This window comes from Meriones unguiculatus, chromosome 16 (assembly GCF_030254825.1).
Source record: "Meriones unguiculatus strain TT.TT164.6M chromosome 16, Bangor_MerUng_6.1, whole genome shotgun sequence".
Taxonomy (NCBI): Eukaryota; Metazoa; Chordata; class Mammalia; order Rodentia; family Muridae; genus Meriones; species Meriones unguiculatus.
The window spans coordinates 6,503,420-6,521,408 of record NC_083363.1 but is presented as its reverse complement, the minus strand read 5'-3'; the positions used below and the strand labels follow the sequence as shown (position 1 = coordinate 6,521,408).

The 17,989-nt window shown below is 47.3% G+C and overlaps 1 protein-coding gene across 2 annotated transcripts in view; it reads right to left on the bottom strand.

Annotated features, from left to right (window-relative positions):
* The window catches only part of Dnah8 (dynein axonemal heavy chain 8), a 205,054-nt gene extending 191,158 nt beyond the window's left edge, over window positions 1-13,896 (bottom strand). For both annotated transcript variants that reach the window (XM_021652387.2, XM_060369207.1), the window contains exons 1-6: window positions 13,771-13,896; window positions 10,186-10,375; window positions 8,946-9,109; window positions 5,018-5,194; window positions 2,769-2,882; window positions 2,470-2,577 (exon numbers count right to left, since the gene is read on the bottom strand). In XM_021652387.2, coding sequence (XP_021508062.2) covers window positions 2,470-2,577; window positions 2,769-2,882; window positions 5,018-5,194; window positions 8,946-9,109; window positions 10,186-10,375; window positions 13,771-13,881 — 864 coding nt within the window. In that variant the 5' untranslated portion in view covers window positions 13,882-13,896. The remainder of the gene's footprint in view (window positions 1-2,469; window positions 2,578-2,768; window positions 2,883-5,017; window positions 5,195-8,945; window positions 9,110-10,185; window positions 10,376-13,770) is intronic.
* Window positions 13,897-17,989: the final 4,093 nt, after the last annotated feature.

Below are 17,989 nucleotides of genomic sequence, written 5' to 3'. Positions count from 1 at the left end.
ACATTTACCTGCTGCAATTAGGCCACTGTGTGAGTCCCAAACTCTAGCGCATTTTCTATTTGTCTAGTACACTTCCACCTTGGTCCTGATCTAATCCAAAGTAACAAAAGATAGCCACTTAAAAATGGTCAAGAGAGGTGCCTGGAGCCATGGCTCAGTGGTTAAGAGCACTGTCTGCTCTTCCAAAGGACCTGGGTTCAATTCCCAGCAACCAACATGGCAGCTCACAATTGCAGCTGCAGTTCCAGGATCTAACATCCTCACATACAGGCACACATGAGTTCCATCCTGAGCATCACTTAAAACCAGCATACTGGTGCACACCTGTAATCCCAGCACTCAGGAGGTGGACACAGAGGTTCAAGGTCCTCTACTACATGAGGCCAGCTTGGGACTCATGGGACCCTGGGAGAGAGGAGGAAGAAAGACAGAGAGAAAGAACAGAAAAAGGCAGAGAGAAGGAAGAGGTAGGAGGGAGAAAGGAGAAAAACTGCTGTCCAGTAGATACACTGAACCTGGGAAAAATAAAAAATGCACAATATATGCAAGATCACAAACGCAAGGCACATAGGAAGTGTCTAAAGAAAGCCAAAACCCAGATTTGGAAAGGGGAGATCATGTTGGGAATTCTTCAAGATCGGTAACAAACAATGTAAGTTCAGCCTCAGTCGTGGGTCCTGCAACCTGAACTTAGAGCAACTTCAACAGCAGGTTCCGTAGCAAATGCCTTTACCTGCTCAACCTTCTCTCCAGCCTCAAGGTTATTATCATCATTTTTTTTTCAGCAAAAGAAGTAGTAAATCCCCAAATGAGGATAAGTGCAAATCATAAAACATTAGTGATCAAAGAAACCTGTAATGTTTAAGGGTTAGTCTAGTTGCCTTAATTGCTGTTTCTACTGCCATGAGAAAACACTATGACCAAAAGCAACTTGGAAAGGAAAGGGTTCCTTTCAGTTTAGAGCTGTACAGCATAGCCCCTCACTGAGGGAAGTCACGGACAGGAACCTGGAGGCAGGAGCTAATGCCAAGGACCTGGGGGAGTGCTGTTTATTGGCTTGCTCCCCATGACTTATTCATCCTGCTTTCTTACACATCTGGGGACCACCAGCCCAGCACCACTGGCAAAGGGCTGGGCCCTCCCACCATCAAGCAATAACCAAGAAAATGCCCTACAGTCTTGCCTGCAGGCCAATCCTATAAAGACATTTCTCCATTATAAGTCCTTCCTCCCAGACGGCCCTCACTTGTGTCAAGTTGACATTAAAACTAACCATAATGCTCTCATAAGGTTGAGAAAAATGTTAAGAACCTGGAACCAAAGTGAACTCAACCTGGAAGACATCAGTAGCAAGCAGAAAACACATGCCCAGAGAATCCCTGTGGTCATCCAGGGAGAAGCAGTGGCCAAAGCCTTATTTCCTTCTATAAAACTGACATATGCCATTACACACCTAACTCGATTCTATTCAAACATTTCTTGAATAATTTTTAAAAATTCTTTAAAATAATTAGCCACATGGTGCAACACGATCATTTAATACTAACTAAAGCCTTATCTACTTGGTAGACTCAAACGTACTTGGAATGACTGGATGAAGAAAGAGGCCATCTTTAAGCAAAAAGCCTGGGGATGACCTCAAGGTACTCATTACTACTAGTAAGAACAACTGACTCCAGCTGACACTCCCACCACAGGGAATTCTGACAATCTCCGAGAGTATCCAAAGTTCCCAACTCCCTTCCACGAGCCTGAAGGGAAAGAATTATGAACCATTTTCATAGGACCATGTGTGTGACTTCCCTTAGAAAACAGCCCAGCAGTGGTGATGCACGCCTTTAGCTCCAGAGGAGGGAAATTTCTGAGTTTGAGGCTTGCCTGGTATACACAGTGAGTTCCAGAACAGCCAGGGCTACACAGAGAAACCCTATCTTGGGGGAAGAGAGAGAGAGAGAGAGAGAAAGAAAGAAAGAAAGAAAGAAAGAAAGAAAGAAAGAAAGAAAGAAAGAAAGAGAAAGGAAGGAAGCAAGAAAGCAAGGAAGGAAGGAAGAAAAAGAAAGAAGGAAAGAAGGAAAAAAGAAAGAGGAAGCGAGACAGAAAGAAAACAAGAGAGAAAGAAAAAGAAAGAAGAAAGAGAAAAAAGAAAAGGAAAAAGGAAGAACGGAAGGAAGGAAGGAGGGAATAAAGGAAGGAAGGAGGGAAGGAAGGAGAAAAAAGAAAGAAAGAAGGAGAAAAGAAAAGAAAGACCTCACCATGGTGGGCTGGCAAGATGGCTCAGCAAATCAAGGCACTTGGGTCGCAAGCCTAATGAACTGAGTTCAATCCAAGGAACACAAGTAAAGGTTGGAAGGAGAGAACAGACCCTAAGAAGTTGTTCCCTGACCTCCACAAGCTGCTGCACCCCCCCACACACAAACACACACACACACACACACACAGAATAATAATAGTAATAATAATAAAACTCACCTTGATGAATAATGATGTCATCCTCTCTGATGTATTATAATACCTCGACACACTGTGAATCATCCTGATGGCATTAATCAAGTTTTGTATTCCATGTGCCATGGAAACCTAAAATTGAGATACAGGAAGTAAATTCTACCGCACACCTCATTCCGGTTTGCTTCTTACAGCTGTGATGAAACGCCATGACCAAATGCTTTCATTACACAAGCGAATTTTAGAACCCCCACTTTTGACATTTTTAAATTCCGAGCCTTCCCTCCAGGTCCTAGAGCCTGCGCCTTCGGGAACACGCTCACCAGGTCATAGTTATAGAGGGGCTGACACACTTTCTCCAGGGTGTACAGATAGCGCACGTTGTCTTTTGATTCATTTGCCGTGTCGGTGATTCTTGCATCCAAATCACGCCAATTCTAAGGGGTCAAAAATTGTACAAGAGTCCAATTATCAATCCAAACATCTTGGTGTGTTCAATTTAGTCATGAAACTCCAGCCGTTTTACCCTGAGCAAACAGACACTGAAAAAATATTTAAGTGTGTGACTGGTATATATATGTGTGTGTGTGTGTGTGTGTGTGTAGGTATATATATGTACATATATGTTGTTGGACTTTGAATCTGAAATGTGGCCCCAAAAGGCTCGTGTTTTTCAGGCTTGGTTGTGAGCTTGCAGCATTATTTTCAAGGCTGTAATGAGGCCTTAGGGAGTGTGGCCTCACTGCTAGAGGAAGCCTCCACAGTCCCCAGCTTATTGTCTCTGTCTCCTGGCCTGCACCTTGTTAGAAGCCTCCGCCACACACTCCTGCCACTACGGGCTCCACGGGGCCGTCCCTGCAACAACGGACTGATACTTCTGAAACCGTGAGCCAAAATGAACCTTTCCTCCTTTGGTCATTCTAGCGTTTTCTCACAATGATGAGGAAAATACAGAAAATTAGTGTCATGGACAGGAGATCATTACTGCAGTAAGCTGACCACGCGATTCTCAGGCCTTGCAACCCGGCTTGTGGAAAGAATGTGGGAGAGCTTGGAGCTGCGGGCTAGAGAAGCCTTCTAATGCTATAAGCCGAGCTCAGCAGCAGCCCACCGTGGGGAGACTCTGGAAGACCAGGGCACTGCGGTTCTCGTTCAGAATCAAGAACAGGAAGTGGGGTGAGGGAGGAGATTCAAACCAGGTTAGAATGACCTCTACAAGGGGGTGGGGAGGTTGGTCAGTGGTTAGAGCACTTGCTGCTGTTGCAGAGGACCCAGGTTCAATCCCCAGAGCACACATGACTACAGTTCCAAGGAACCCAATGCCCTCTTCTCTCTTCCGCAGACACCCGTCACTTGCATGGTGCACAGACATACATGCGTGCAAAACACTCATATGTAGAAATTAAAAACAAATATTTTCAAAGATCATAAAAATGATCCCCAGGGAAAGATGTGTGAAGGAGGGAGAACATTTGTCTTCCTGTGTAGTTCATCATCATTATTACCTTAGGATTTGTTGTTTTCTTATTTTGCATGCGGAGTGTGCTTGTCCGCATGCGTGTCTTGTGCAACCGCACGTGGGCTGCGCCCAAGGAGGCCAGAAGAGGATGTCGGACACCCCAGAACTAGAGTGGTGGATGGTGCCAGGTGCCGTGTGCACCCTGGCTCCTCTGCAAGAGCAGCGAGCGCTCTCCCCTCCCCCCACCGAGCCAGCTCTCCAGCGTGGCTCTTTACCTCAGCCCAAGTCTCTATCGATTTACAATTCCCAAAACACCTTCAAAGGAAAAAAATGGTCATTTCTCCGGACGGCACTCCATAGATGAACTGTCAAAACTGAGAAATGGGTCTTTGTTTCATCAGCTGGGAATTACGGGGGTGTGTGAGAAAGCTGATTCAAAGCGTGACACCTCTGAACACAGGGCGGCAGTGTATGGAAAAGCCATCTCACGCCATAGAATAAGATGCAACAGTGGTCTCTAAAGGCGGGCCAGGGCACCAAGAGAAAGCTGGGCGGGAGGAATCAGCTTTTCTAGAGCACAGCAAGGATGACTACTGACTAAAACGGCCCAGGGCGTATTTCATAATGACCAGGAAGATACGTGATTCTTAACATGCAAGAATGACACATTTTAGTCTGAAAAGTGCTTGCTGCAAACCAAGAAGGCCTGGGTTTGAGCCCCCGAATCCACATTAAAGAATCTGGGTACAGTGGAACAGGTGTCACCCCAGAGCTGGGGAGGCAGGACCAGGCCCATCCGTAGGGCTCTCTGGCCAGCCAGCCTCCTTAGTAAGTGAGATGGGCATTAGAGAGATTGCTCAGCAGTTAGCTGTGCTTGCTGCTCTGAGTTTGGCTCCTTTGCTCCCGTGTTGGGTAGCTCACAACTGCCTGTAACTCCAGCTCCTGGGGGTCCAATAGTGCGTGCGTGCATGCGTGTGTGTGCGTGTGCGTGCGTGTGCGTGTGGCATATACTCAAAATATGAACCAAGTTTTTTTAAGAAGCAGTCTGGTAAGGATAACTCTCTAGTAAGCTGCTATAAAGTGCATCAAGGTTTGCAGTGAAAGGGCTTTTACCTTTAGCAGCTTGGAGTGTGCCACATTAAGCACATTTATGACTGCCTTACAGCTGGACCCTTTAATCTGCTCGATGATATAGTTGAACTTGGCCGACATACGTTTCCAGTGCTCCAATTCAGTGAGTGGACCCGAGTCATCGGCCTCCTTTCTCATCTGCTCGCTCTCAATAAGGACCTGAAATCAAAGAGCGTCACCACCATCTGTAGCGCCCTCCTCTGGCTGCCTCGGGCACTGCATGCATGTGGGGCACACACCCGCACTCAGGGAAAACACTCACGCATGTAAATAAAATGAGATAAAATAGCAAAAACTTCGAACTTCTGCATTACTGAAGACACCCACCAAATGAAAACCTGACATGAAGGGAACCACAGAGAATCAAGATGTGGAAAACCTTACGAACAGGAACGAGAAGCCTGAGCAACCGTTAGTATGCCCAGCCTCGGTAGTGTTCCCTATAGTGCAAGGTCAATCAAGACAGCACACGAGGTAGAATGTCAGTCTGACCACCCTAGGCTGGAGGAAATGAGGCCTTCCGTATGCTTCTGTAAAATACATAAATTAACCTAACCACCTCATCAGCTGTCTCCGTCACTCGAGACTCAGCGAGGAACGTCCTAGATCCCAGGCTGGCCTACGGGCATGTGTGTGAGTGATTGCCTTGATCGCCTTAGCTGGTGTGGGAACACCCAGCCCGGGGTGGCAGCAGCATTCCCTGGGCAAGAGATCCACGTAAGGGTAGAGAGGGGCTGAGTGCAAGCATGCACTGTTTCCCTCTGCTCTCAACTACGGACGAGGCATGACTAACTGTTTCAGACTCCTGTCACCCTGACTTTCTTACAATGGTGGGCAGTTGCCTGGAATCGTGAGCGAAAGTGAACCCTTTCCTCCATGATTTGTGTGTGTGTGTGTATGTGTGTATGTGTGCGCGCATGCTCGCGCGCTTGTGAATTAAACTTAGGGTTTTATAAGTGTTAGGCAGGCATTCCACCATGTGAGATATAGTCCCAGCCAGGCTTCTTGTCAGGGTATTTTATTACAGTATTGAAAGCAAAACTACCACAATCGCTATTAGGAGGGCATATTAATATCCAACAAGAGGCCTGTGCTCAGATGCTGCAAGGGATTCCACTGAGACACCCCTGAGCACTCGAAAAGGAAGCCCGAGCAAGGGCAGCTGTCCCGTTTGTTCTGTTTGTATTGCTGCCCTTTGTAACAGCAGAAGTAGAAATTACTTACTGAGGCAATGGAAAATATAAACCTCTCTGCTTCCTTTAAATAACGGCTATCCGATATAATTTAGATGTCAAAAGGTCTAACAAAGTACATGTCTTTCTTTTTTTTTTATTTTTTCAAAGTTACTCTGTGTAGCCTTGGCCACCCTGACCTCACTTTGCAGACCAGGCTGATATCAAACTCACAAAGATCTGCCTGCCTCTGCCTCCCGAATGCTGGGATCACAGGTGTGCACCACCAGCCCAGCTCTAAGGTTTATTTATCCTCTCTTGAGATTTATTTCATTTTATGTATATGAGAGTTTGCCTTGCTTGTACGTATGTGAACCCTGTGCTTGTTGTGCTCGTGGAAGCCAGGGAAGGGCACCAGATCCCCTGTAACTGGAGTTACAGATGGTTGTGATCTGCTATACGGGTGCCGGGAACTAAACACATGTTCTGTCCAAAAGCATCCTGTGTTCTGAAAGACACTGGCCCTCCCAGGCTAATAGGAGCGGTGCTATTAGGAGGTGTGGCCTTCCTGAAGTAGGTGTGGCTTTGTTGAAGGAAGTGTGTCACTAGAGGGTGGGGTTTGAGGTCTCAGAAGCTCAAGCCACACCCAACGAGGCAGTCACTTCCTGCGCCTTCAGATCAAGATGTAGAACTCTCAGCTACTTCTCCAGTGTCATGTCTGCCTGCATGCCGTCATGCTTCCCTCCATGACAATAAAAGACTACACCTCTGAACTGCTGTAAACCAGGCCCAATTAAAAGTTTTCCTTTATATGAGTTGCCCTGGTCATAGTCTCTCTTCCCAGCAATAAAACCCTAAGACACATCCTCAGCAAAGGAATGGGTTCCTCAGTGTACCTCTGTAGGTTCAAAGGCCTCACCTGACCTACAGCCAGATGCCTCTCACCTCCAGTCCCAAGATCCAGCTCATCCTGTTCCCTCCTTCCTCTTTTTCCTCAGAACTTCCTCTTCATGGTGACTGTCATTCTCAGTTTTTTGACTGGATGGCTTCCAGGTTCTTCCTACCCAAGGTGTCACCCACACCCAAGCCTAAGCTCCCAACTGCACCCACAGTTCTGTAACTTCTGTGAGCCCCCTGCAGCCAGCTCCTGACCTGGTTTCTCCAACTAGGTCTTCTAAGCCCTAAGACCCAACAGAGCTAAACCCTGCTCCACCTCTAAGCTCAGACACTGGTCTATGGGGCTGCCTCAGGATCCCCCACACTCATGGGTCTCACAAAGAAAGAGGAGGAGACCGAGCCTCAGGGACAGGAACCCCGCTATGGTGCAGAGCTGGGGTGTGAGCCAGGTGTGAGCTTATGTTAGAGCCACTTCTCCAGAGCACCCATCCAGGGAAGAGGCACACCCTGATCCCGGGAAAATGCCCCAGACACGAGCTACTCCATCTTCCTCAGTTAGTCCTATCAGCCTGTTTGCTTCAATGCTATTGCCTGTGCTGGCACAGAACAGCCTGCTGTCTTGCTGTACTCAGCCTCTGTGATGATTTGAAGAAGATGGCTCCCATAGGCTTACATATTTAAATGCTTAGTCATCAGGGAGCAGAACCGTTTAAAAGGATTAGAAGGAAAGGGAGGCGTGGCCTCGTTGGAGGAAGTATGTCACTGGTGGATGGGCTTTGAGGTTTCAAAAGCCTAAACCAGGCCCAGGCTCCACCTCTGCTTTCAGATCAGGACGTAGCTCTCAACTGCTTCTAGCACCGTGTCTGCCTGCCGCCATAATACTAACGGACTAAGCCTCTGAAACTATACATACACCTTCGATTAAACGCTTTCTTTTCTTTCATAAGAGTTGCCTTGGTCATGATGTCTCTTCACAGTAACAGAACAGTGAGTTAAGAGAATGAATTCAATGCACTTGAACCAACAGGAAATGGGTGAAAGGAAATATTAAGTGATGGGTGTGGGGCTTAAAAGAAATGATAGCCACGGCATGGCCAACAGATGAACGTTGATGTTCCCACCAAGCCGGTATGCTGAGACCTAATGGTCAGTGTGACAGTATCTGGAGGTAAGGACTTTGGAAGGCAATTAGATGGCAGGGGCTCTGCCCTGACCACTAAGATCTGCATCTCTATTGTGAGTGTGCGCATATTGTGTGAGTGCGCATGCCCTTGTGTACACACATTGAACGGAGGCTGGACATCAATCTCGCTTGTCATTCCTCCGGCACCATCTACTTGGTTTGGAGACGCTTGGTTTGGAGATGGGGTCTCTCAATGGGTCCCAGGCTCACCAGTTAGGGTAGACCAGTTGGCCACTATCAGGATCCACCCGTCTCTCTTCTCCCAGTGCTGGGGTTCCAGGTGCATACCACCACGTGTGGCTTTTTATGTGGGTACTGGGTATTGAACTCAAGTCCTCGTGGCAAGAACTTTAACAAACACGCTACCTCCACTGCTCCAAGTTTAACGTATACTTTTTTTTTTAACTTCTGTGGTAGATTGGCTGGGTGGTGGTGGCCGCATGCCTTTGATCTGAGGAGGCAGAGGCAGGCGGATCTCTGAGTTCAAGGCCACGGCCGAAACACTTCCACTCACGCAGGGTTTGTCTCTTCACTGTGTCACGCCCCCAATTTCTCATTGACGCAGAGTATTAACAAAACACAAGTTATCGGGGACAAATAAAAATTCACAGCCAGGGCGCACAAGACGGCAGCTCGAGGGGAAACGGAGCGGCCTCACCTGCTCGATCTGCTTGTACCACATCATCAGCACCTCCTCCAGCTGATGCACCATCTCTGAGTTGCTCGCTGCAGCTGTGACTTCCTCGAAGGTGTGCAGTTTGGAGAAATCAATATTGTCTACCTTCTTCAGCATCACGGTCCCGTCGATGCTTATCCTAGCGCCTTGAAGGAGAAAGTGATACATTAGAAGGCGGTGCCTAATACACGAAACGTCAGGGTGTGCTTTTGAGCCGTAACATTTACAGAAAAGTGAAAGGTCCAGTGCTTTATAAAGACCTAATTCTACAGGTGGCGATGTGACTCAGTTGCAAGATGCTCGCCTAGCGTGCACAAAGCCCTGGGTTTGAAACCACGTACGGAGGTTTCACCCAAGCGCTTGTGAAGGTTGGGGCATGAAGATAAAGAGTTCAAGGCCATCCTGGGCTACCGAGAAAGTTCAAAACTGGCCTGGGCTACATGAGGTTCAGTCTCAAAAAGAAAAAGAAAAGAAAAGAAAAAGTAAGAGTGTGAGTCGACTTATGGGTCAAATTGTATATTGTTTTTAAATTTATTTAATTTTATGTGCATTAGTGTGAAGGTGTCAGATCTCTTGGAATTCCCATTATAGACAGTTGTGAGCTGCCATGTGGGTGCTAGGAATTGAACCCCGGTCCTTTGGAAGAGCAGACTGTGCTCTTAACCACTGAGCCATGTCTCCAGCCCCCAAATTGTATATTTTTACATGGAGTGATACAAGTACATTTTAAAAAGTTCATTGTGAAGCATAGCTTAAAAATATTTATTGTATGTGTTCATGTATGGGTGTGCCCAAGTATATGTATGTGTACCACATGTGTGCAATACCCCAGGAGGTCAGAAGGGGGCACTGGACCCTCTGGAACTGGAGTTACAGGAGGTTGTGAGGTGCCCTGTGGACACCAAGCTGGGGTCTTCTACCAAAGCCACAAATGCTCTTAACTGCTGAGCCACCATCAGCCCAAGCACTTTTTTTTTTTAAACTGGAAAACTTTTGACTAAGAACAGGAAGAAATTCCCCCTGCTAGAACGCCTTTTACCTGCAAAGATCCCTAGTAGGGAGGGGGATTTTCCTGTTCTCCATCTTATCTCCAGGTCTCGCGGTGACTCTCATTACCATCTCCTTTCAGGGACTCCACCTATAAACCTTGTTTTCAGTAACATACCCTGCAGCTGACAGCCTCATTTTGAGTTCGTTCCCAAACATTAAGTCTGACACTTACCATCTAAAAATGAAAGATATCTGTTGATGGTCTCTGTGAAAATATGTCTCTCAAATTCACCCTGCTTGGACTGGATCAGAGCACCCCAGTTGCTCGTCGCAAGAATAGCTGGTAGAAATATGTTCTGCACCATATTCCTGATCCCTTTCAAGAGTCCTTTTGAGCCGTCCAACACGGTAACTAGCACATCCTGAAAGGGTGGTATTCAACGGTTACATGTTAGGTCCATCAAGAAACTGAGAAAGAAATCATAGGCTATTTTTCATCTGCAGTGAACAGTCGGTACATGTCGTAAGCTACCGGGCGAAGGTTAAGCGCTTATGGCTATTAGGACTCTAAAACCAACAGTCTCACATCCGGCCCTAGTCTGCCCCCTCCCACCACTGCTCCTGGAGAGGCTCTCCTCTTCATTTTAATCTCTGCCAGGCAGAGGAGCTGTGTCCTGCAACCCAGCCTAGGCATGGGAGAGGCAACTGAGCTCCTCGCAGAGAGATGTCCTCACCGCTAAGGTGCCCTGTTCAGGAAAACAGGTTTGTGAGACAGGATGGGTAATCTTCGTTGTCAATGAAAGATGCCCAGAGGATTGGTGAAGCATGCCTCTGGGTGTGAACACGATGGTGTTTCCATAGAGGATTACCTATCAAGACGCTGAACTAATCCACAGACTAATTCCTTTGTAATGAGACCTTTACATGAAAAAAAAAAAAAAAAAATCGGTACCAAGTAGGTAATGGGGCCTGTTTGGAGGAAAGGGGTCACTGGGGACTTGTCTTCGGGTTATAGCTGACCATGGCCCCTTCCTCTGTGCCCATTTTCTCTTCTTCCTGGTTGCCATGATTCTGAAAATCACTGGCACCACTATATGCCTCCACTGTGACTGCTTTCACGTAGTTATGATATTAACCAAAACTTATCTAAGCAGTATAAAGTAATAATTATGTAAGAAGGAGGGATGGATGGAGGGGGCAGAGGGAGGGGCCAGAGAGTTCTTTAAAAAGATTTAAATTTGCCGGTCGCGATGGTACATGCCTTTGATCCCAGCATTCAGGAGGCCGAGGCAGGTTGATATCTGAGTTTAAGGCCAGCCTGATCTACATGGTGAATTCTGGGACTACCTAGTGAGATCCTGTTTTTTTTTTATTGGGAGGGGAGGGTTGTTTTTGTTTTTAAAGACAGCTAAATTCTCATCTACAGAGGAAAGGCCACATACAGTGCCTAAAATGGTTAAGAGAGACCTGCAGAGCTAAAGTTAGCAAAGCGGAGGTAAACAAAAGGATATCCTAAAAGAAACTTTAAAATGTTTTATTGTGTCTTTCAGTTCATGCCTATGTATGCAGGCGTGTGCACGTGAATGTGGTGACTGCACAGGCCAGAAAACCAGGTGTCAGAGCCCCAGAATCAGGAGTTACAGGTGGTTATGAGCCGCCCAGCGTAGGTGCTGAGAACTGAACTGCGCTCTGAGTCAGCCCTCCAGCCCCCTCTAACAGACTTAAGAACTGCTTCTGCAGGTAGAGTGAGGTAGAGGATGCTCCTACATCCCAAGGTTCAAAGAGCCCCATTCCTCTCTTAACTGCATGCACACATCACCGCCACTCTTTTAAAAACCTCAAGTGTAAGTAAGTCATGGTTCACAGACAATTGTAGTCACAGCTACTCAAGGGGCCGAGGCAAGTTCACTTGAGCTCAGGTGTTCAAGGCCAGCCTGGCTAACACAGCAAGAGACCCTCTCTCCAAAAACAAAGAAAAGAAGACCAGAGTAGGAGAGCACTTGGCTAGAAGATGCCAAGCCCTGGATTTGGTTCTCAGAACAAAAAGAAAGAAAGATGGCGGGGGTGGGGGTGGAAGAGGAGGGATAGGGAGAGAGGGTGAGGGAGGGGGTGAGAGAAGGTGGGAAGGGGAAAGGCAGGGAATGAGGAAGAGAGGGGAGGGGTAAGAAGAAAGGTGTGAGGGAAAGGACGGGGAAGGGAAAAAGAAAAGGAAAAGGGGAAGAGAATGGGAGAGTCTAAATTGTTAAAAATAGCAGAATGGGTCGTAGATTCATTGAAGAGACCATTACTGAAAACTGATGACAGATTGAACACTCGTCCACACATAGAGCTGGCCTGGTAAGGCAATGAGAGTTCAGAAAGAACAACCAAAGCAAGCAGAAGGGGGAAAGGCAGATTCCTCACGAGCTAGCCGCAGAGATCTCACTCAGCTCAACAGACACAGGGAAGTCCCCACCAGGACCCAAGGAGAACAACTGCCCACCTCAACATCCTCTCTTCAGGCAGTCTCTCCTCACAAACTACCCAGGATTCATTCCACGCCCCACTCCAGTAGGCATGTAGACCCACTAAGGACGGTAAAAAGAAACAGATGGCTGCTTTCTGGGAATCTACGGCGAGTCAGGCGGCATAGCAAGAATCTATCCTCCCAGGTCTCGCTGCTATCCCACAAAGAGGGGGTTACTGTTGCCCGTTCAGGCATGCCCACGTCTCAGAAAGGAAGAGCCACCTGCCAAAGGAAACAGCACCAGGCCGCGGAGAGGCTTGGAAGCAATTCCTGGTCTGTGTAATGCTATTGCTGTTTCCGTCCTCTGGTCCAGCTTTCCCTGAACTAGGTTAGCAACGTCTAGACTCTAAGTCGGTTCCTTCTCCTCCTAAAGTGACTGAAAGTCTAAAACGCTAAGCAAGGAGGAGGTGCACCAGTACTTAAGGTTGCACGAACAGAGTTGAACGTATCCCTAAAGAACGGGCATGTGGGTACTTCTGTGCACATGCACAGAAAGTCATATTTTCACTAGCGTGAGGGCTGGTGGCCATGCTGCTTAGATTTTGTCAAGCTGACATAAGCCAGGGCCACCTGGGGAGAGGGAAGCTCAGCTCTCTCCAATAGATTGGCCTGTGGGCATGTCTGAGAGTCGTTTTCCTGATTAATTGATATGGGAGGGCCCAATCCACCGTGCCACCCGTAGGCAGATGGTCCTGCTTTCCTTCTATGAGAAAGCAGGCCGAGCTAGCCAAGGGGGAGCAAGCCAATAAGCTGCCTCTCTCGTGGGCTCTGCTTCAGGTCCCGTCTTAACTTTCCTCAATGCTGTACCGTGATCTGGAAGCGGAAGGGAAATAAGCCCTTTCTTCCTTGGGTTTCTTTTTGGCCAGTATTTTATTACAGTGACAGAAAGCAGAGTAGATCAGTGATATACGCCCGCAATCCCAGCCCTTGAGAAGGGGAGGTGGGAGGATCAGGAGTTCAAGGACATTAGGTGTGTGTGTGTGTGTGCGTGTGTGTGTGTGTGTGTGTGTGTGTGTGTGTGTGTGTGTGTGTTTATGTGCATGCACATGTGCACTGACTTCAAGGCCAACCTGGGCTATATGAGATCCTGTCTCAAAAACATAAGCTTTTAAATTTTCTTTTCAAGACATACACTTTTAAAGGCAGTATCTATCAGAAAACAACAACTTAATCTCTATTATGGCCAATGCCTTAGTTTCTTTGACCACACAAATACAGGATTCACTTAGAACCCAGTTCAGTCTCACATACAGAAAAGGAGAGAAAGGGGGTGGAGGAAACACGAAAGGCTATCGGTGCTTTATAACGTACCTCATATATGTTTTTAGCAGTGATGGGAACATCATTGTGACAGCGGACAAAAAATATGCACAGTCCTTTCAGTTTCTCCGGAGCTGCGTTGTCTATAAACAGCCTCATCATCCTTGCCCCTTTGGGGACGCCGGTGATAGTTCGGCCACATTCTGAAAACAAGGGTCAAGAACTGAGTGCTGGTAAGCGACTGGTCACTGGCCTAACAGCAGGCCCCCCGAGCCATGCAGGGAGGGGGGAGACATTCCCGAGGACGCCACCTGAGGCTGTCCTCAAGCCCCCGTGCCCCATATACGCATGCATGCGAGCATACCTGAATACACACATGCATATAGTATTTTTTAAAGGCAGTCTGAGACTAAGAGGACAGCCCAGGTACCAGGCTATTGAAACAAAGGTATGGCAACTCAGAGGCAAGTTAATTATCTCAGGGGTCATACAGGAAAGCCAGATGTTGAAACTAACAGCTGCAGCAGCCACAAGACTCTGAGACAGGGCCACGAGGGGCCAGCCGCTGGGCTCCAGAGAGGCGTCAAGACTACTTCTAGCCATCTGAAAACATATGGACAAACCGCTCCACCTGTTCCAGGGAGCTGCAATTAAATTCTAATAGAAAAGCGTATTTCCCAATAGAGGCTGGTTACGTCTCTGGCATCTCTTACTAAATCATGACAACAATGCCTCAAATTGGTGGTTCTGAAAATGGAATTTTTATTACATTTATTCTGTGTTTACACACCTAAGTGTATATATCACGGCACGCGTGTGGTTCCCTCCTCCCACCACATGGGTCCTGTGGACTGAACTCGGCCATCAGGCTGAGTGGCTGGTGCCTTTACTTGACTGAGCCATCTTGACGACCCTGGAGTGTTCTTAAGACAATCCTTTTAAAGATTTGTTTTATTTCACGTTTGTGAGTGTTTGGCCAGCACGTGTGCCTGTGGAAGGAATGCATGTAATGCCAGTGGAAGGAAGAGGAGGGCATCAAAGGCTCTGGAAGTGAAGTCACAGATGGTTGTGAGCCACCATGTAGGTGCGAGGAAATGAACCCGGGTCTCCTTGCAAGAGCAATCAGTGCTTCTAACAGATCAGTCCAATCCACTGTGCCACCCATCAAAACCATTTTTTTATAGGTTTCTTATCAAGTTTTCTCTGTGAAAGTGGAAATCTTCTACGCAGAAGAGGAAAAATAGGCTGCATTTCAACATTAATCAGCTTATTTCAGGCTGAGGGCCCTCATAAACATCCTTACCAACACCAGGAGCTTCTCCTTCCTGGTACAAAAACCTCAGGGTCTTACAGCCATCTTTCTCAAAAAAACTGACAAATGCATCCAGCTGTTAAATGAAAGAGAAAATAAGAATCAGTAAAATGGCATTGGTGTTCCAATGAAATTAACTCCAGTGATTAATTTCATGTACTCCATGTAGCTTAGTTGGCCAATGTCCCTTTTCGGATAGAGACTTTCCTGAAGGGCCTGGTAGCATAGGTCTGTGACCTGGGCCTGGTAGCATAGGTCTGTGACCCCAGCTTTTCATAAGGCTAAAAGCTGAAGGATCATTGGTCAAGGCCTGCCTGAATTCATGGCCAGCCTCGGTGAGAGATCCTCTCACAAAACTAAAAAGTAAAATCTGGGCAATGGTGGTACATATCTTTGATATCTTTGATCCCAGCACTTGGGAAGCAGAGGCAGGCGTGTCTCTGAGCTTGAGGCCAGCCTGGTCTCTAGGGAAAGTTCCAGGACAGCTAGGGCTGCACATAGATAGATAGATAGATAGATAGATAGATAGATAGATAGATAGACAGATAGATAGATAGATAGATAAATGAAAAAGAAAGGGGGTGAGGATGGAAATAGATCAAAAAACAGGAGCATGTGAGAAAGAGTCACAGATAAACTAAACTCCAATACTGATGGACAAAGAATACAGGTGAACTTCATTTCTTAATGTCCTAGTTGGCTTCCTGTTGATGTGATAAATACCTGAAAATGCAACTTGGGGAGAAAAGTGTTGTTTCACAGTTACAGCCCATCTGTGAGGGAAGCCAGGCGGGAACTTGCAGGAAGGAACTGGAGCAGAGACCACAAAGTAACGCTGCTTACCGACTTGCTTCTCCTGGTTTGGTTCAGCTACCCTTCTTGTACAGTCTGGGCCCACCTGCCCAGGGATGGCACTGCCCACAGTGCCACGGGGCCCTCTTAAATTAATCAATCACCAAGAAATGCTCAACCTGATGGAGGCTATTCCCCAGTTGAGCTCTCCTCTTCCCAGGTGTGTCTAGGCATGTATCAAGTCGACAACAAATAAAACACAACCAACCAGCACATTGGCTTGTTGGTTGCTTGGTTGCTTGGGTGGCTGGGTGGCTGGGTGGCTAGTTTGAGGAACACACGCATATGCATATGGGAAGATGTGTGTGTATGTGTGTGTGTGTGTGTATGTGTGTGTGTGTGTGTGTGTGTGTGTGTGTTCACGCATGCGCGCCTAGGTGCACCTATTATGATTATGCTCAGGAGGCTGGGGATGAAGATCAAGAGCTTGAAGCAAGGCTAGGCTATGTATGAAGTTCCTGACCAGTCTGGGATATGTAGGAAAACCTGTCAGGGAAGAGAAGGAAGAAGAGGAGAAGGAGGAGGGAGAAGACAAGGAGGGAGAGAGGAAGGAAAGAAGGGAAGAAGGCAAGACGGACAGACACTCTCTCCATATTGCCCAGGCCGCACCCTCACTCCAAGGCTTAACTGATCCTCCTGAGATGGGCTGGTGCATCCTAATTCTGGTCCTACATCAGTGATCTTCATGTATGGCTTCGTCCAGTCACTTAATTTACCCAGCTTTAAACACGGTCATGAAAGCCCAAGTGGTGGTAAAGACAGAGAAGGATTATTAAAAAGGCTGAGTGGGAGAGCAGAAAACCGTCTGGACTAACGGCTTTGCCTGACAAATTATTCAAGTGATGATAATTTCTAATTTCATCAGTTATAGCCTGACACATATTATGATGAAAGTAACATTAAAAAAGTCATTGTTGTGAGATTTTTTTTTCAGACCTATGAGCATGGAATTTGTATTCAACTGTTGGGGAACCAGTGCGATATCTTAGAGAGTAGAAAAGAAAAGGGGCCGCATACACGGAAGGGCTCCACCCTGTGTGAGTTATCAACTCAGCGCACGCTTACCTCTTAGTCCTACTGATTCCATAACGGAACCTTTTCTTCGGGGAACAGTGTTTGTGTCTTTCCACGTACAACTTGGAGGATGAGTTACAACAAAGCCAGTCCGCTTAGAGAAGCAGATTTCAGACTTTGTATGTATCGCAGGCAATCACATGAAGAGGGGTGTGTGTGCGTGCTGTGTGTGTGTGTGCGCGCGCGCGTGCAGACACTTGGAGGTCAGAGGGTAAGCTCGGATGTTCCTCAGGCACCGGCCCCCTATTTTGCTTGAGGCAAGGTCTCTCACTGGTCTGAACCTCACTAGGTGGTCTGGGCAAGATGGCCGATGAGACCCAGGGATTTCTCCCGCTCCACCCCCTTACCTCACCATCCCTGCCCCCGCTTCCCTAGCTGAGGTTACAATAAAAATACCATTGAGCCAGGCTGGTTTTTTGGTTTTTTTCACATGGGTTCTGGGGATCAGCCTTAGGTCCTCTCCTTGGCAGGGCTTTATTGAATGGGCATCTTCTTCACCTGGGTTTGGTTCCCGGCACTCACATGTTGGCTCAGGACAGTCCCTTCAGTTCCAGGGAACCAGCTGACCTCTTCTAACCAACACACACACCAACACGCATGACTCGCACATATGTTCACACAGGCAAAACACCAGTACAAGTAAAATAAAAGTCAATCATACACACATACTCACATGGGAGAGAGAGCTGGAAGCAGCCGCCGATATTACTCTCTGGTCTCCATACCCACATACATGGACACATGTGTCCATGGGCACACATGCATACAGCCACAAATGGAGCCCATTGCAGGAATTTCGGGTGGGGAGGTAACATGGCCAAGTGTGGACTCACCCACTCCATTAGGCAGAAGCCGGAGAGCAAGGGTGCCCACACGTTCAGTCATAATGATGCCAGCTTTGTAGCCACAGGGTAGGCACAATGAGAAAATAATCCAGTATAAAAAGAACCATCATGCCGGGAACAATAAAGGGATGCCTTTATTGTCCTCTCTAGTAAGCTGCCTTTTATCCTAGACTAACGTCAGGTTTCA